Genomic DNA, 19881 nt, shown 5'->3' with positions numbered 1-19881 from the left:
ACCAAAGCTCCTTTTTCATAAAGTTACAGTGATCTCTGCTAAGAAACTGAGTCTACCAAAACAGATGGTGTAAGAGAGGTTAAAAGAGAACAAAACAAAAGCCAGACGAAGTATCAACACCTAACTGGAAGTGGTATTTCACTGCAGTAGCATCCATCCTACTTGGCACAGCTGCCAGGTAACACAAAGCACATACCTGATTCTGATAAGAGCGAATGGTTCGTTCTAGCTCTTCTTCCAGATCTTTTGCTCTCTGTCTGTAACAAAAACAGCATTCATGATGCCGCAATAAACTGCTGAGGAAAAATAATTTTAAATATAAAAAGCACAACTGTGGTACTTAAGATTTCGTATCTAGAAGGAAGTATTGTTATTTAGGCCTAGATTTAACAGCACTGATGTCATTTTTGTGTATCCTGTGGTCCTTAAAGTAGTACATGCAGGATGCTAAAAACACATTCCTCCCAACTCTTCAGTGGTTTGTGATATATTTCCAATTTAAAGGATATCCCTCTACATAATGCCCTAACAGCCAGCCTTACCAGCGCAGCAGCTGTTAACTGGCTGGAACCTTATGCCATTTCAGGCTACCAGTCAGTTCTGAGGGACAGTTACTTGGCACTAAGGTTATTTCCAGACCACAAAAAGCATGAAGCCACCTTGTTGTCAGCCTCCTGTGCACAGCCTCTGCAGATGGGCCACAGATAAATGGTGAGGATGCTAAAAAGTGAATTGTGTATTCCTGTAAGAATACTAAAGAATGCCTACAGTAACTTCATATTCCAAAGAAGAATTACTGTAATTAACTCTTCAGAAAGCATAGCTGATCAGTACTGTTCGCTTTGAATCAACACTCTCAGAAGCACTACAGGAAGACAGGAAATGTACATTATAGATCAAAGAATTATGCTACAGTTAGAGAAACTACAGACAGCAGTCGTAACACGAAACAGAGAAAAACAGTTAAAAAAATATAGAAAATATTCCTGAGTATTTTAGGAAAGAATTTCTAAACAGCAATATTATTTCACAGCTTACACATACAGAAATAGAATACTAAACTACACAATGAATATGTTCAGAACGATGGGAGAACCAAATATTACATTCATTTTAACTTCTGATTTTGATGCCTGTTCAGCTGACATTTAATTACGACTAACATTCCAATCAAAAAGCTCTCAGTGGTCTTCTGTTCTCAATTATGTATGTATTACTACACACAAGCAAGCACACACACAAACAGGAAACTATCTGGAAGAAAATACATTCACTTCTTCTGGTATTCTCTATTGCCTTTTGTTTACTTTCAAACAATGAGTAAAATTTGTCATTACCTGTAGCTGTTTAGTTCTTCAGCAGCATGAGTAATTTTTTCATCTACTTTAGAAAGCTTTTCTTCTTTTTGTAGGCGTTCTCTCTCTTCTACTGTCAGTTTTCTTTAAGAAAATTCACAAACTAAGGTTAATTCTGTTTTTAAGTCAACAATTCTGTAGTCAGAATATCAAGAAAAAAAATCTCAAGTTACTTGGCTAGAATGTATAAAAAAAATGTTTATCTAGATAAAGGATTTTACTGACAACTAACGAAGTACAGAAACAGGACTAGATTTTATTCATATTAATTTATTCAGCTCATTAGTTTTGTTTTATGAAGCATTATCACTATTCCTGAAAATATTCTGGAAGATGATTTAAACTCCCAAATACTAAAGCTCTCCTTTTGCAAAATATTTACTCTCTAGGGAGTATTTCTATTTAAAACAAACAGAAAGCACATAACCCCCAGCCTCCCCCCCAAAAAAACAAAACCAACCACAACCAGAAAAAACCCAAGTACACAGACCTACATTATCTTTCAATGCTATTTCAGCAGCTATTTAGCAGATGTTCTGTTAGTACTAATAGCCACTTTTACTCAGCTGTTAAACTGACTTCAATCCATACTGGCCATTCTTGTCTTTGACAAGCAGCATATGTTTATTGAGCTTTGGCATGGTATGTCTAAATGGCTAATTTTTAAGTGGTTCCTTTCTATTCCCTCATCTCTTTTAAAATCAAATGTTAATGTAGTGGATTTTTGGGTTTTGCTACACTAGCAAGGATGCCAATTACACAGGTACTATATATGAACTACAGAGCAATTTACTGTTGAAAGTAACACTTAAAATGGGCCCTGCATACTGCCTAGTACAGAATCAAGGCTTGCGCTGCTTCTCTTGCTACCTTCAGAATTACGTTTTCTCCTTGAAGAAGTAATTTTTGGCTAGTAGAACTGTAAATCATTTTCAACCTAAACAAAAACACGTGAATGTCAAGCAATAAGCATTTAATATAAAAGTCAGGAGGAACCATCACCTGTGTAGTTTCATTTCATTTTCTTGATAAAGCTCAGTCATAACTTTCAGTTTCTGCTGAAGCTTTTGAACTTCACTTTCCAATCGTTCATTTTCAGATTGTAAGGAAACCTGTTCACTTTGGAGGTTTTCTATACGCTCTGTCAAATACAGAGATAATTATAATAGCAATTAGATACAGGTCACAAAATTAAAGTATTTGTAACATGTCTAGTCTGTAAAAAGCCTGTAAAAACTTTTGATACCACATTAACTTAATAAAGTATGCAATAATGTGTATTAATACATTTCAGTAATTATACAAATTGAGAAACAGTATTGGCCTTTTGATGGGAAGCCAGCAATTATATTCTCTACCTGACACAAAGCACAGCTCTGAGCAAACTAACCTTTGCAACCCCTCCCAACGGTTGAGCTTCTCTAGACAGTGCTGTTTTGTAAATCACAATGTAAATCTTCATTTACAGCTTTTATTATTGTCATTACCCCACTAAAAGAGTAAAATCTTTATCACCATATATTCTTGTAGATTATCCATACAAAGTCTTGCTAAGATACCTGAAGGGATAATTCCAACTTGAATCTCAATTATTTGTCTAACTACTTTATGATCCAGATTACAATCAGTCATGCTCTTTATTTACTATTCCTAAGCCTAAAAAGCCTTACTATTCCTAAGAGCCTCAAGTAAGTTTAAGTACTTTTGTGGGACAGAGTAAATATCCATTTGAAAAATGCATCAGCATAAGTCAGTGTAAATGACCATTACGCACTGAAAAAATACAGTTTTACAGAGCATACCATCATTCAAATATCAAAGTGTGATGGCTATTCTGCTTGCTTCCATCAACAAAAGCAACAATTAGTTACAGAATTTTCAAATTGTAACAGCAGTATTTTCATTTAATAAAGTTTAATTCAGTATGACCTATACAACAAAGGAAAACATAAAAATACTTCTAGCTTCAATGCTCTAAAATGCAGTACTTCAGATTTTAATAAGTATTCAGCTTACATTACAACTAAACTATCAATTTTAGTAGGTAGTTTTAAAATGTTACACTACAAGTCCGTTGTTTCACGTCCAATATTTATGTAAAGATATTTTATGTTTACTAATATCACTTAGCCCAGGTATTTTAAGATTTTGTAACTTCCATACTGCAAAAGAGTACAATAAAATTTAGAAATGGTGCTTTACCAGTCAATTATAAATTACTCAACTTGGATTGCTTCACCACCAAAATCAAATATTTAAAATAGCTAAGCAATTCAAACAGGCATTTTAAACATCAAGTAGATCTATTAACTTAAACTTAATCCAGTTTTTAGTGGAAATAAGATGTCATTTAATTACCTGTTAGTTCTCCCTTAGCTTTACTTTCATCAGACAATTTTGAATACATTTGATCTCTTTCTGTTTCCATGGTCTTTAAACAAGCATTTAACTACGATCAAAATGAAAAAAATAGCTTAAATCTATTAGAAACTGTTTGTATGCAAAAATATTTAAACGACAAAATTGCACAACTTCGTGATACCACTCGATAACTATTTACAATTAACCTTAGCATTAAAAAAACCCCACCATATATTGTATTTAGATTCCCCCCCTCCCCATTCCATCTACTGATTTCTTAAAATATACATACCTTTGCAGCATAGATCAATTTCTTTATGGTTCGTTTTTGCTGATCATCTGATTGAGAGAATAGAATGTATCACATATAAAGCACAGAAAGATTTGTGACAGAGCTTACTACTCTGCTACTGGCATCAGTTTATTTTTATTAAAAAATGCCACAATAGGCAAAGCATATTTTAAAACAGAAAATAGGTGTTCTTCCCTCCCTGACAGACTCAGACTAAGAGTGAATGTACTCTAAGATTTACTGGGTTGCACTCTGTGCTATCTTAGGACTAGAGAAAGAGAAGCCACGCATGAATCAGAAGGAGAAAAGGCCCTTCTGTGCTGCTTTTTCAGGGGATCCACATCTTTATCCCCAGTGCTGTACACTGCCTGCAACAACTAACAGCCGTGGAATGACAAGCAAGTAGAAAGTAAGCTCTAGGGACCCACAGTAATACTGCTTGGAGGAACTTTAGGAAGAAATTAAAGTAAGGTTTCCACCTATACACGTATGATAATCACTGCCTAATACTAACATAAGCTAAGTCACTCTGCAAGAGACCAGCCATTGAGTCTTTTCATTTCTCTGTAACAATTAATACACTTGTATCTATAGCCACCCATTACTCTATGGTAGCACAGGCTACCATTACTCCAGAAGTTTCTAAGCATCAAATAACTTGTCTGACATGGATAACATTGGGTGTTATCCAGTTTGTGGTTTGATATCCATTGAAACGTTTTTAATGTCATACCTAAATGCTCTCCATTTTCTGTTTCACCCTTTAAATCAGTGTCCCAGTGGTTATCTTCAGCATCATCGTCATCTCTGACTGCTGAACTCCAGTCTTTCATCTTTAACAAGTACTGTGTCAGTGACTAAGAAAAAACCCCACACAAAACAAGAACAGTAAAATAAGTACAAATAATATAAACTTTTCCAGGTTTTCTAACTTTTGTTTAGTTCCCTTAGTAGATCAAGTGAGCTTTATGTGTAGGACTCTCCACGTCCAACATTATACTCCTTCCATTAAAGAATATATGGCATGTCATGGTATGCTCTAGGAAGACTGTTCAAGTACCCATATAAATAGGCTTTTCACAAGGCTTCTGAATACAAATAAGGCCCCAACCCCCACAATCCAAATCTCAGAAAAAATATACCTATTTATAAGAATCAAAAGTGTTTCTCCTTTTTAAGATCTGCTGGCTTCCAAGACTGTCATAATGCTCCACCTGTGCTGCTAAGCAACTTTATTTGCTTAGCGAAAAAGGAGGCATTACAGGACAGCAAACAAAAAACTCAAAACAACTTAATGAGTATTAAGACAGGGATCATTTGTTCAATTCTCTTGAAACTTCATGGTTAGCATCAGTTTGAGTAATCCAATTCAAAGCTGACTTTCATAATTTACCTTGACTTGACTCTCTTTATCTTTCAGTACTTCTTCTATATCTGCTTTAGAAGATTCAAACATCTTAGTTTGTTCATTTAGTTCACTAAATCGTTCACCCCATCCTTCGGCTTCTTGTAAAAGCTGAAAAGGGAAATACTGGGTTAGGGTGATCATTTCTTAGAACCAAAAATCACAGATGAATATCAGTTGAGCACATTACGTGTACTGTCTTTTCAAAAGCAGAATTTTAACCTCTCATCCACCAATATGAATTAAACAAGCAGAACTACAAGACAAATTCTCAAGATTTGAAAATAAATTCTATGTTATTGCTCCATTGCTTTTACTACAGAAGTTTGGCTACTGGCACACAACTGCATCTTTCAATCAGTAAAAGTCACATGTGAATTCATAGCATAGTGCAAACTGGGTATTACCAACAAAAGAAAATACTGTTTTTGTCAGTACAGAAGACATACACAGGCAACTGTGTTTATCATTAAACATTGCTCCTAAAAGGGAAACTAAACTTTGAGTAGCTTCTGCATAGAGCCGAACAGAAAATAAATTGACCTTACTTAAATCCTTGTAAGAATAACAGCGAAGGAAAAAAAAGCAACAATGTGCAGTGAAACAAAGCAGCAAATATTTCTCATGTTCCTAGAGAAAAATGTAAAAACCACCCAACCCACAGATAAACATACAAACAAAAAATAGGAATGTGGAGTTCGTTAGCAGTTCCCTTGTTCAAACTAAAAGGCCCAGTCCTCTGCCTGACACGTCATAAATCTGAGAGCACATCTGTTACAGTGTTTAAACTGTGATGCGCCAGATGATGACCCATCAGTGCAAACAGAGGAAAAAAGTACTCTAATTTCTGTGAACAAATAACATTTTTGTTACCTTTTAAGCATAAGTGAAATTCCATCTTTAAAAAAAAGAAAAAGAAAAAGAAAGGGATAGAGATCTTCCAGTACAGTGAACCAGTTCACACACTTAAACAACCTTAGAAAAGAAAACACAAATAAACAAAGCAGATACTTTCTCTTCTTTTCTTACTGGGCTCTATAAACTACTTTCCAGGTTCTTCATTCACTAAAAAGCACAGCAAAATGCAACACAGACCTTCTGAAATTACTAAAAATGGCAACACAGCTATGATATGCCAAACTTCAGTTACTTATCTTAAATAAGGTGGTTAACAAATGACCATACCCAGGTTATTTTATCTGGAAGGAATTAAAAATATATATTTAGTTAGGAACCTGACAAATTGATTACACCCCAACGACTGTTTTTCTGAATTTCTCTTAGGTCTGCCTGACATAAAACTATTGTCTATAAAACAGTAAATTTCAGCACTCAGTATTACCGTGCTTTAAGTCCTACTTTTAAGTGGAAGAAAGAAAAAGAACAAGAACAATCTTTTCCTCAAGGAGAAATAAACAGAAAATTTGAAACCAAGAAGCTACTAATAGAAAAAAGAAAACCAAAAAACCTCTATTAAAACTTTTAATTGCATACAGCTTCACAAAATTTCATAGAGATATGTTGTCACACTGGAAATAAAACACTCAGTTCAGACACTTCCTTCCCACAGAAAGTTATGTACAGATTTGATGAAAAAGAAGTCCTGAAAGAAGATAATTCTCACACAACTTCTCCTTGCAGTGATCAAACCAACATCTGCTATTGATCAAATCAACATCTGCTATTTGTCCACTCACAGCATCTAACACAACTCTCCTCACCCCTTCCCCCCGTTTTATTTTTTTATTGGTGTAGTCAAACATCTAACCTTGCTGAGAGTAAGAACAACATTAAGTTCTACTGACAACAGAGCTGTGCATATCTGGAACGTTTCTCTACCAGAAAATTCCAGTAACTTCCCTAAAAACCAGCAAGTTTGATATCAAAGGTGCTTTAATAAAACCAACAGGCCTGTATGTCTAGCTCTTCAAGATACCTGCCAGGACACATTTCACACAACAAGGAGATGAGTCAGACAGGAAAACAAGTACATATCCATACAAAAATGAAATAGTTTATGTAGCATTTAATGTTCACAAATATTATCTTTTTTGTTAGAAATTGTAAGTTCATTATAAAATTTGGCATTACACTGAACGTCTACTGCATATGCTGATGAGATCTGGCTGTAGCAAGGAAGAAAATAAACAGCTAAAACTTGAGAAGTAACAGTCCTTTCTGTATCACCACATTACCCATCTGACTTCACAGCAACACTGCATTAAGTTCCTTTCCTGCCTTTTGCACAGTCTGACATTTCTTCATTTGTTTGGCTTTATCAAATAAAAGCATTTGCTCTTTGCTGCTAAAAAGAATCCAAGCTGCAGGCTTCCTGACATCTTTCCTCAGCAAAAATCCTATTAGTGTCACATTACTACATGCCATTTTCCTCAATAATCTGTACATGTGTTTCTTCTATTTTTTGATTGTTGTTTAATCAACACGGAACTACTTTGGACAAAATTTTCCCATCATCATTTTAAAGGTATGCCTGCTCTTCTTAATTCCATTTACAAAAACATTCATGGGCTACTCACAGACCCGTGCACGAGGAGCTCCTTGGAGAAGTCACATTTACAAAGCACTGTACAAAGATAACATTTCTAAGGAATTAAACTAGGAAGAACTTACCTGCTTCTCACTCTCCTGAAGCTGGTGGTTTTCATCTATGGCATCTTGAAGAGATGTCTTGAGTCTCTCTGTATTAATCTGATAAACTTTTAGGGTGGACTTGGCCTACATTTAAAAAAAAAAAAAAAAAGTGTGCTGTTTCAAGTGTATGTGAAGACATAACAAGCAGAGTCACCACGGACTGGTTCTTAATTTGTCTAAGTACATTATATTTGTATTCTCATCCTTTTATCACAATTTCAACAGCTTTTGCAGACTGAAGTCTTGCAACAACGTGTACCATTGTAGAGTAAGAAAGCAGAGAAAAGACAATGGAATTGCATTTCCCAGTAAGTGACAATCACTATAAGAAATCAACATTTAGTAAATCACGTCACATAGAAATATTAGAGCCTTTGCAATTCTTCTCATTTACATACCATATTATTTCTGCCTCCTGCTAGTCAAAATTGTAAAGAAATAACTACATTGAGAATGAAGGAATGATGAAGCTTTGAAAACAGAAATTATAAGACATACCTCAGCAACTTGTGATTGGACAGATTTTGCTTCTTTCTCCAAAGATTCCAGTCTTTCCTGAATTTCAGCCACCTGAAAATAATTATTTTTTTACACAGCTTCTTCAATAGATTCGACTGGAAAAGTCTAAGCAATTGCTGAAGTTATTTTAATTTTCAAACTGTGAAGGTTGCTAACTCCAAACCAGAGAAAGCTGTTTTTCTGAGAACATTAAAATGAGTAGCAACACAGAAATGATCATTTCTATTCTTACCAATTTATCATTTTCTGATTGCTTGGATTTTTCTTCTTCCAGTTCCTTTTCCAGATTCTCTATTTCTTGGTTGAGTTCCAAGTTCGATTTGTTCAGTTTTTCATGTGTTTCCTAAATCAAGTTGTTTTGACAGTTAACACACTTGATATTAACTACATAAAAAGAATACGTTTTAAATTTTATTTTAATGCAAAAATGACAAAGTACACTTAACATCACCAAATCAAGTAGAAATCTCAATGAACTCTAGACTCATGCATGCTAACAAAACCTTTAACAACTAGCTCTATCGGGTCTGAAGTACAGAACAAAATAAATCTGTTTGCTTTTTTGTTACTTGAGTTTTATAAATATTCCGTTATTTCATTCAATCTCTTTTGAAATCTTTTACAAATATATACTAAGTACAAGGGATATAAATGCAGCAATTGCATCTGATTTTGTTACTGTGTCAATGCAAGGCTATTCTGAACATATGCATGCCTTTTCTTTAAAAGTCCTGGTAATTTTAAAACGTTCCAATAGGCTATAAAATGCATCTGAAGTAAATAGAACATGAGAACATACTTCCTGCAGTGCCCTATCTCTCCTGTTTAACCAATTAATTATTGTCTAACATGCCATTGGCTCTAGTATCAAATGATAATTTCATCTTTCTTCCTTTTTCTTTTTTTTTTTTTTTTACCTCAAAAAGAGATGCATCTGATTCTTTCATAATGTTGTCATCCTTTAGAGACAATTCTAAATCTTCCAACTGAAAAAAAAAATTTTTATATAAATAAAAAATTGCCTATAGAACAAATAAATAGATATATTTATATATCTATTCATATATATATATTATATAATATATATATATTATATATAGAATAAATAAAATTCTAGTCAAACACAGATTTTGATTGCAGTGTGAGATATTGATAAGGCACTGAATTGGAAGGTTGTTAGGTTACCTCTTTTTTGCTAAGGCTGAGTTTCTCAAGAATTTTGCATTTCTCTTCAACTAGTTCAGCAATTTTATCGGCAAGCTGTTTTTCCCTTCCTAAAATAAACAGACAGGTAGATGTTGCAACATTCAGACAATAAAAAGTAGCAAAAAGAAGGTTTATGAAAGTTATGCATCAAATTACAAAAAATAAGCTTACCTACATAAAGTCGACTTCTAACCTGAAAGAAAAAGAAAAAAGAACAACCTTGAAAACGTCTGATTAATTACTCTTACGTAGTATCTGAAAACTACTGTCTGTGGTAACAATCAGGTCACCCACTGAACTGAAGAAAGGAACACAAATAAAGGCTGCAGCCCAGTAACACACACTGCCAATGCAAAGTGGTAACGGCCAGAAGAAGAGAGGAAGGACAAAGGATAGTTACTCTACATGCCAGCTCAGACTTCCTGCGAAAGAGCAAGAAACCGCATGCTGCAATACATAACAGTCAGAGCTGCAGTAAGGGCACTACTTGATGGGCATCCTGCCCACTTCCCCCTGTGGGAAGGACCAAATCAGAGGCTGCCACGTGAGGACTAATGCCATAGAACCAAAATCGAACAAACAGCAGGATAAAATGCTACTAACAGCCTGGACAAGAGATGAAGAGGTTGAATGAGCCAAAATGTTGCAACATGACATTTCTCTCACAGATGTGCCTGGAACATGTCTCTGACATCTAAGGAGAATGAATTTCTCTCTGAATTTCCCTGTAACCTTCTCATTCCAAGTCAAGGAGTCTAAGCAAGAAAAATGAAACAAACTCATAAGCACATCTGTCCTTTCAATCCCTAAAAGGGTTGATACTGGATGGCATGTAAGAAGAAAACAATACTAGAACTGTTATTTGACTCAAGTTTAAGCTGAAATTTACATTTTATATCCATTGACAGGAATGGAATACAGTAAAAAAAAATTGCAAATAGAAACAAAGCAAAAAACCACTAAAGGAATGATAAAAAATTAGAGATACATTAGCTTATACACTTAAGGATTCCTATTCCAGACAACCTCAATCGCTGTTGCAGAATAGGTGGTATTTTTCCAGGTGTAATGAGATAACAGAACCTTTAATACAAACTCAAGTGCTCTTATTTGAAAAATAAAGATGCCACACAGCCTATCTTCAAAGACAAGTGTCATCACACCTAGCACCAAAAATCACACTCTGATTACCTAAGTACAAACAAAACTTGAAGAATACTGGATTACAGATAACAAATTCATTTCTTTAGTAGGGAGAGGTTGGTAGGCAGATTTGCATGGGTGAGGATCTGAGTAATAACAACGGAAGGCAACCCAAACCTCAAAAATATCATCTGATGTTTGTGTTAAGAGGTTTCAGTACTACATTTCTTCAGCTCACCACTCACAAACAGCTCAAGATAAAATCAGTTCAGTACTCTGACACGTAGCATCAAGGTCAATGGTCAAAGGTTTTTTTTAAATGTGTCCCTTGATGGGGATTCATCCAGATTGTTTTTACTTAGTTGCTTTAGAAAAACACCTCCTGTCTTGACAATGTGGGCTACTTCCCAGCTATTCTCCTTTTTTTTTTAAAAGAGAGTCTAAATACAGAGTTTTAAACTACTGTGATTGAAGTATTATGTACCTTGCAGAGTAACAATTTGAATTGCTAGAAACTGCCAATGTAGTCTGTATATCTGCATGCCAGTTGAACACTTACTGACTGATAACTCCTATATAGGAACAGGAGAATTGTAAAGGCTCCAGCAATGCTGACAGTGATCACTAGTTCCCAAGGGAAACCATAGAGATCAGGTCCCGGTCTCATGTCTTCAGGCAGCGATGCCACAGCCTGAAAAATAAAATTGAAAGATTGAACTGAGGAGGTAAATATTTTCAACAGAAACAGACACAAGAAGTAATCTAAGTCAATATGTAAGGCAGGGGGCACAGGGCTGTACATCTAGCTTTTCTGAGACTCCAAGATGGTGGTTAACAGGAGCCTGAGTTTTGCATTACACGTTTACTAAATGGAGAAAGAAAAAAAAAAAAAAGGATCCAGCAAGATCTGATAAGGACCAGACAAAGCTCTGAGAACTGCTCCTGCTGTGCGTGACAGTCACAACTCAATGCGTGCAGTAAACGCAACGTGTCTTGAATAACCTGTTGCCATACAGCAAACCTCAATCTCTAATTCTTTAATAAAGCCTTAAAACCGCCACTACCTCAGCAGGGCACAAGCTGGGGCGGGCTCTCTCTCCGGCACCTCTCCCACCCTGAAGGGGCGGGCAGCGTGTACCGATCCCTCCGGGCGGCACAGCGAGCGGCCGGGCCTCGCCGCTCCTCGGGAGCACAGCTCGGCCCTACGCCGCGGGCTCCCCTGCGGAGCCCCGAGCCGCCGCTACGGTGCGGGCCGGCTTTCCCCAGAGCCCGGTTCCCACCACAAACCACAAAGGGCTTCAGAGGGGCTCCGCACTCACCCTGCGGGTCGCCTCGGCGGCCCACTGGCGGCAGCGCTGAGCCGCGTCCCGCAGCCCCAGCCAGAGGCCGGCGTCGGCGGCGCCCGTCGCATCCTCTCGGCCGCCGGCAGCCATCTTGCCGCGGCGCCGGCACGGCCACGCGCGGCCCCCTTCCGGCCCCTCGCCGGGCAACCGGCCGTACCACTGCCGCCGGCGGTAAGGGGGAGCGCGGCGGGCCGAACCACTGAGACGCGAAGGGGGACGCCGCCGCCGCGAAGAGGGAGATCCCGCTGCGGCGGAGGGGAGAGAGCGGGACGGCGGCAGCGGGCTCCGGGCCTCGGCGCGCCGCCCAGCCGGCAGCGGGGCACGACGGCTGGGCGAGCCCGGCAGGCCACCCTCGTGAACAACCGGCGCCCGGAGGAGCGGCTCTTCCGACACCGACGTGCGCTCGCCGGCTATAAAACTACTTCGCGGACACTTACCTCCGCCGTTTCCATTCTCCCCGCGTTACGGCGGAGCCGTACACAAACAGAAGCGCCAGCGGCCGGGCTGGCTCCTGAGACAGACCTTGCCCCGCGCAGAGGCGGGCCTGCCGTCACACTTGTGACTCGTGCCCAGGGACGACAGGTGGCGGCTCTCCCCGCCGTGAGGCGCGGCCCGGCCAGAGGGAGGCGTGCGGCGCCGCGGGGGGCTGGGCCTCGGGAACACCTGCCTGTCTCGTAAAAACCGCCCGTAATGGGGCTGCCGTGAATCTTTGGGCAGAAGCTGCTGTCGCTGCGAACGATTCTGGAGAAAAGACCTTTAGGATCAGCTAGACCAGCCACCCTCCATCGCCACTACTAACCGCGTCCCTCGGTGCCGCATCTACACTTGAACACCTCCAGGGATGGTGATTCCACCACCTCCCTGGGCAGCCCGTTCCAGTGCATGCCTGAACATTCTTTCGGGTAAGTTTTTCCTAACACCCAACCTCAGCCTTCCCTAGCACAGCTTGAGGTCATTCGCTCTCATCCTGTCACTGTTCCTCGATAGAAGAGGCCGACCCCCGCCTCTTCACAGCTTCCTTTCAGGGAGTCGTAGAGAGGTATAAGGCTTCCAGAGCCTCCTCCAGACCAAACAGGCCTAGTTCCCTCAAGTGCTCCTTATAAGGCTTGTGCTCCAGACCCTTCACCAGCCTCGTTGGCCTTCTCTAGACAGACTTCAGAATCTCAGTGACTTTCTTGTAGCAAGAGGCCCAAAACTGAACACAGTGCTCAAAGTGCACAACTCAGAACAGAGTACAGGAGGACGATCACCTCCCTGGTCCTGCTGACCACACTATTTCTGATACAAGCCAGGATGCCATTGGCCACCTTGGCTATCTGGGCACACTGCTGGCTCATGTTCAACTAACGCCCCCAGATCCTTTTCCTCAGCACAGCTTTCCAGCCACTCTACCCCAAGCCTGTAGCGCTGCCTGGAGTTGTTGTGACCAAAGTGCAGGACCTGACACTTGGTCCTGTCAAAGCTTGCAATAGTTGGCCTCAGCACATTGATTCAGTCTGTCCAGTTCCTGCTATAGGTAACTGGACTTCCTTCCTACTCTCAGTCAGATCGACACTTCCTCCCAGCTTGGTGTAATCTGCAAATTTACTAAAGCTGCACTCAATCCCTTCATCCAAATCATCAATAAAGATATTAAACAGGGTCTGCTCCAGTACTGATCCCTGGTGAACACCACTGATGACCAATCGCTGGCATCTTAGCAACAGATACTCATGGAAGCGAGGAGCAACTCTTACCTCTTTGACAGGACTTGTAATTGCTGAAAAAACAGACTTTACCAGTTCCCCCATCTCAAAAGCACTCAGGCACAGAAGTATCTGATTTATCCAGCCTACATCTGGTTTGTGTGTAAGGAAGGAAAGAAAAAAAAAAAAAAAAAATTAAAAAAAAAAAAATTATTTTATTATGGTATATTTAATATAATTCCAACTTTTTTTTTTTTGCCATTTCAAATTAGGAAATTTTGCACGTACCATTATCTGGAATGTAGTTCTGAATTTGGAAAATGTTATCTGAGAAAGGCTTTTCACCATCATGTTGAAAATCAGCTGCTAAGCTTGGCATTTTTTCTTCAGAATTTACTGAAGGGATCACTGTTTCTTCTGAACGTTGCTCCCTGTCAATAGGTGCATCCATTTCATATTTATCCTCTGGCTTTTTTTCCAGCAGCCTTCTTTTACTACCCACTCCTGCAGATAATTGTGAAAGGAAATGGTGTTTATTATCAAAGGATTGAACAACTGTTCTCACACAATTTTTATTTTATTACAAGATATGAATATCTAACTGAGGTTTTCATTTTATTTTCTTTCTTCTCCTCAACAATTAAAGATGCCGTGTAAGATTAAAGATCAGCAGATCTTTTAGGAAACTACAAAATAACAAACATCACAGCAAAATACAAAAAACACAGACACGTTCATGCAGAAGGATATTGGAAGGAATCAGCTGCCTTATTTCCTCTGACTTGAGGTAAATTTTCTGGAGTGAATAAAAAGCATTTCAAAATACACTTTAAAAAAAAAAAAAACAAACCAAACCAAAACAAAATTCCACACTTTGCCTAACCATGTAGAAAAACATAGAATCTACAACAAAATTATTCTTTAATTCTAATCTCCAGGGACACGAGTGGCCAAAGATCTCCATCACAAATAACCCAATAGCTTCCACAAGTAGGCTGTGATTTCACAGTGAAGCCTTTCACATCGGTGCAGCTGTACAAGTTTGTTTCCCTCACAGAGCTGCTCTCAGCTTAACATTTGTAAATAAAATTGTTGCTACATAATGAAATGGGTTTGGCGAATCTGCATTTATCACACAGCATTTCCAGAGTGAGACTAGTGTCACTCTCACATGGGATAATCTTGACACCTAGGTGGTCCCCACTAGTGTGTAATTTATTTTCTGAATTTACAGGTTTGTGAATATAAGCATTGAGGTTATTCTGTTCATTTTGCACTATTTCAACTGCTTCTGTTTTTTATTTTCCCTGCAGTAGTTTCTAGTTTCCAGTTGATTTAAAGTGCACATTTCTTCATTCACATATACTGTTCTCCTTTTCTTCACTTCGTTCCTCTTTTGAAAGTGAATGGTGTTCACTTGAGAAAAATCTCATGCCTGTGAACACTCTGTATTTTCAAAACTTAATCTTGAAGGTAAATACAGAGAATCTTTGGAGATAAGGTCATCATAATAACCTCTTATGTTGGTGCTTTCCTAGATTTAACTACTTTTAGAAACACATTCTTCAACACTGGAACAACTAAAGACATCCTCCTGTAAACTCCACACTTTCTCTCCCTTAGCTACTGGAAACTGAAACATCGTAAGATCTGCAGAAATCCTAAAGGGAAGAACTGGTTCTGTTCTTCTGATATGTCAGGCATTTCTTCTATATTTTTTGTGTCCGAGAGTCTCTCACAGTACTGAGATGGGAGAAGAAATTTGACCTGATTCAATTGGATATCATATCATATCTGTCTACATAATTAATAAAACTTTCAGATGTTTTCATACCAACCTGGCTGGCCGTAGTTCCTTTCCAACTCTGGATCTCTATCTTCAGTGTTTTTTAGCAGTTGACTTACTGATACCACATCTTGTTCTGAACTGCAGGGATCAACTGGATCTTCTCCATCACATATTAGTTTATCAAGAGATAATCCTGTGCTGCTTGAGGTATTTTTGGTATCATTAGGATTTGCTGTTATCTCCCTGGCATTTGGCATGCTGCTGTTTGAATCTGTTACTTCTGGTGCATAACTCTCATCTGCTTCATCTAACACTCCTTTGACTGTCTCATTTGATTCTTTGTCTGTGTGTGATTCTTGCTGGTTTAAAGTCTGTATTTCTTCATTCTTACTTGCTTCATCTTCTCTTTCTTTGCTTTCATGGTCTTCCATAGCATCTGTATTTTTCTCAGCCTGCCCAAAATTTAGAACATTGCTTAAACCCAAACTAAACCAATTTGATGTGGATTCTCGACTCTCACTATTTTGTTCTTTTTCTGTCGATAACTCTGTGGCTGCTGTGTCATGTTCATTGTAGGAGTGAGTATCCACCCTAGAAACATCATTTTCTGGTACCAAACCAACATTCACGTTCTCTTTACCAAAATATAGAAAATCCTTCAGTCCACCCTGAAGCCAACCAGATGCAGTGGGCTCTTGTTCCTCCTTGTCATGTGGCTCCTCTAAGTCATTGTCAGTAGTTACTGCTATTTTTCTGCCTTGGTAACTATTTTCTTCTGATGGTTCAGTAACGGCTTTTAAGGTCTCTTCATCATTTTCACTTCTCGTGGTGAACCACCCTGCAATATCAGAAACCACCCAACTAGACTGAGTTGGAATGGGTTCCAATGGGAGACTGTTTGGGAGTTCTGACTGTTCGGCATCTTCATTTCTGTTCTCATTTTCACTAACCAATTCTTTGTTTGCAGACTCCTGACTCTGAGATTCTTTGGAACCGTTTTCAAAAACTGATTCAATTGTTTCTTCATTTTGGAAAGAGTCTTCTGTCTGATTTAAGAGTTCATTTTCTTGCAGCTCTGATTCTGCATCAGGTGGTGAATATTCACTTTCTTTGTTCTGATGATGTAATGCACTATCTTCGCTTTCAAAAACATACTCGTCTCCATCAAGACAAAGGAAATCAGTTTCCTAAAAGAAAAATATAAACTTCTAAACTATTTTCATATATAATTTTCTACAGCATTGTGTAACACAGCAATGTACCTTTATTCTCTTCCTCTGTGTGTCTGTAACTTTATACAAAGGACTGTAAGCAACCGAATTTTTCCTAGCAGTTCTATATTACTTACCAGATAAAAAATTATCTTAAAATACAATAAATACACAAATGGAGCAATAACAAAAGAACTTTGTCTTGAATATCCTGAAATAAAATCTGCATTGAAACGTGAATTTCTAACTTGTTTTTAGATTTTTCATGTGGTGTAAGCTGGACAATCTGGGGATTTTGGTTTACCTTAGTGAGCACTTCGATTTCTTCTGCAATTAAAACTTCCTCAACCTTCACAGCATCTTTTGGGAAATATCCAAAATCTTTTCCTTTCTGTAAGACATATTAAGCATTTAACACATTTAAGCATTTAAACTTCAACGATTATTATATTGGGTGCCTGCATATGTGCTAGAAAAGAAAAAGAAAGCTTTATTTTTTGTTTCTCCTTCACAAAATTGTTCCGTTTGCCAATTCAGGAAGCAAGAAGTATATTTCACAGCATGATAGCCATAGGACAATGGGAACAGTTTTAAATGAAAAGAAGGGAAATTTAGATTAAATGTTAGGGGGAAATTCTTTACTCAGGTGGTGGTAAGGCACTGGCACAGCTGCCCAGAGAAGCTGTGGGTGCCCCATCCCTGGAGGCACTGAAAGCCAGGTTGAATGGGGCCCTGGGCAGCTCTGCACATGGCAGGGCCTGGGACTGGGTGGGCTTTAAGCTCCCTTCCAGCTCAGTTTTACTAGCATTTGGAATTGGATCTGCCCATCCACTGCTTTTAGCTGTAACGTAAATAATGGTTGCTCTAACTACACTGTCAGTTGTTCCAAATCATTATATATATGTGAAATAAAGTTCCCAGTTCTCTGGGAACTTTCTCTGAGCACTGAGCTGTAACGTCAGGTCCCAACACTGGATTGTCCACTAAGTAACCATAAAAACTCATTACCAGCAGACCTGACCCGACAGACCAGAATGTTCTTAAGGGAACTGGATGCAATCATTGCAACCAAATGATTAGAGGAGAAGTCAGAAAAGTTGGATTCTGATCTGGGCTTTCATTCTCAATAAGGAATTGATAGATTTGATTTTTCCTCTTACAGAAAGATAAAAACAATGAACCATCTCACAGATACGATGTTGACCCATGGCTAGTTAACATTACAAACGAGATGGAAAATCCCTAGAAGGAAGCAGGCTGCTGCTGCTGTTATTATAGTATCTAAATTATTTATGTGGGAAGTCTATCAAATTTAAATACTTACACTTCCTATCCACAAATTTTCATTTTTCCTGGAAAGTTTGGAATACACAATTATCTCCTCCCCTGCTTTGAAGCTCAGATACCGGCAGTCAGGTCCCAAATAATCTGTGGTGGCTTGAACTCTGCTCATTGCCGCTGGAATGATGTGTAGGAAGAAAGGAGCACATAAGTATGGTAACCACTTCATCTGAAGTCAGACAGGTTATCGAAAAACCCTGACATGTAGTAATATATTAAAATGCTATGATGAGATGATACCACTCCATCACCAAGTGGAAAGTTACTGAAAATACAGAATGGAAAAAAGAACCCTTTCCTGTTTTTTTTTCTGCTACTTCGTGCAGACACTAAGGTGAAAAGCTCCTGTCCGATATCAGCTCCTGTCCAATATTAGCACTTATCATCCAAGCTTTCAAGGCTGAAAAGCAAGTCGAGAATTAGCAAATTCAACTATTGTTTGCTCTAGTCAGTTTGGAGCCCATTCGCTACACAGACTGATATCTCTGAGCACCCAGAAGCTGGGAAAGTCAGAATGGCTCCCCAAGAAAATCAGGCTGTCAGCAGAGGAGGTCTAAGCATTTAGTATGAAAATGCCTGCACATTACCCATTGCTGTCCACTGGTGATTCAGTGGCTTGCTGACTGCCTCCTGCAAAGCTATTTAATCCTCAGGAGCTCCATTACCAGTTACTGCTCTTACTTCATCTTAAAGACATAAGGATAAAGGATCTGTGTGCCATATAGAAAGGATTATAAAACAAGCAAACAAACAAGAAACTCCAAACAGTTTGCCTAGAATAGAAAAATACAGTTTTACAGAACAGGCAATGAAACAAAGATATACGTTCTTTCTTGCTATATAGCCTACCTTTTTCTTTTTTGAATATATATTGCCTGTATGTGTATATGTATATATGCCCGGAACCAGCAAAAAATATTTTCAAGTTGCTTTATATTGACTGCCTTGTGGAAACCTGAGAAAAATGAACTATTCAGGAACTTTGTTTTGTTTTGACTGAACTTCGATCTTTCTGTTCTTACACAACACAGTCCAGTAAGTTTTTCAGGAATATTCCTGTTTTTTTTGTTTGAAAATTTTAAGCCAATTATTCATAAACTTAGCATATTGACAACAGAGATTTTCTATGGCTACTCATTTTCATTTGGTGCTTCATTTAATTTCAGCATAATGGTTTGCAATAACTAAATATACACTGACAGCTTTAGGAAAAAAAAAAAGGAGTTACTTACTCTCACATTCCCAATCACCACATTTCTTCCATTCTGAAAGTACCTTTGTACTCCGTAGGCTTGTTAAAAATGAAAGTACTAGCAGGAAAATTCTGGGATCCACTATCCTTGACATTTTTGAGTAAGTCTAGAAACTGTGGATACACTAATGTGCAGAGCACAAGAATATTTTACATTATTTTTCTTATCCAAATGGAAAGTTGTAAATAAATCCCATTTCCCTTCTCTCACCTGCTTAAGCAGAAGTACACTATACTCAGTTCGCTAACAAACTGCAAAGTCAGGTGTCCTGATTACATGCATACGTTTAATAATTAACCAAATCCTCATAGCTAGACTGATGTTTT

The 19881-nt window shown here is 38.4% G+C and overlaps 1 protein-coding gene across 1 annotated transcript in view; it reads right to left on the bottom strand.

The window, feature by feature from the left end:
• The window catches only part of MIA2 (MIA SH3 domain ER export factor 2), a 27935-nt gene extending 8117 nt beyond the window's left edge, over positions 1-19818 (bottom strand). The window contains exons 1-20 of the mRNA XM_042813752.1: positions 19535-19818; positions 18286-18419; positions 17266-17352; positions 15800-16937; positions 14250-14465; positions 14013-14113; positions 11493-11624; positions 9962-9983; positions 9770-9858; positions 9502-9570; positions 8817-8927; positions 8564-8635; positions 8045-8149; positions 5402-5524; positions 4742-4865; positions 4009-4055; positions 3714-3804; positions 2358-2496; positions 1338-1439; positions 189-257 (exon numbers count right to left, since the gene is read on the bottom strand). Of these exons, the coding sequence (XP_042669686.1) occupies positions 189-257; positions 1338-1439; positions 2358-2496; positions 3714-3804; positions 4009-4055; positions 4742-4865; positions 5402-5524; positions 8045-8149; positions 8564-8635; positions 8817-8927; positions 9502-9570; positions 9770-9858; positions 9962-9983; positions 11493-11624; positions 14013-14113; positions 14250-14465; positions 15800-16937; positions 17266-17352; positions 18286-18419; positions 19535-19649 (3086 nt within the window). The 5' untranslated portion in view covers positions 19650-19818. The remainder of the gene's footprint in view (positions 1-188; positions 258-1337; positions 1440-2357; positions 2497-3713; positions 3805-4008; positions 4056-4741; positions 4866-5401; positions 5525-8044; positions 8150-8563; positions 8636-8816; positions 8928-9501; positions 9571-9769; positions 9859-9961; positions 9984-11492; positions 11625-14012; positions 14114-14249; positions 14466-15799; positions 16938-17265; positions 17353-18285; positions 18420-19534) is intronic.
• Between the last annotated feature and the right edge of the window lie 63 nt (positions 19819-19881).

This window comes from Centrocercus urophasianus, unplaced genomic scaffold, assembly GCF_019232065.1.
Source record: "Centrocercus urophasianus isolate 14NV4802_14NV808 unplaced genomic scaffold, USGS_Curo_1.0 seq_14, whole genome shotgun sequence".
Taxonomy (NCBI): domain Eukaryota; kingdom Metazoa; phylum Chordata; class Aves; order Galliformes; family Phasianidae; genus Centrocercus; species Centrocercus urophasianus.
This window is presented reverse-complemented; position numbering and strand designations above follow the sequence as displayed.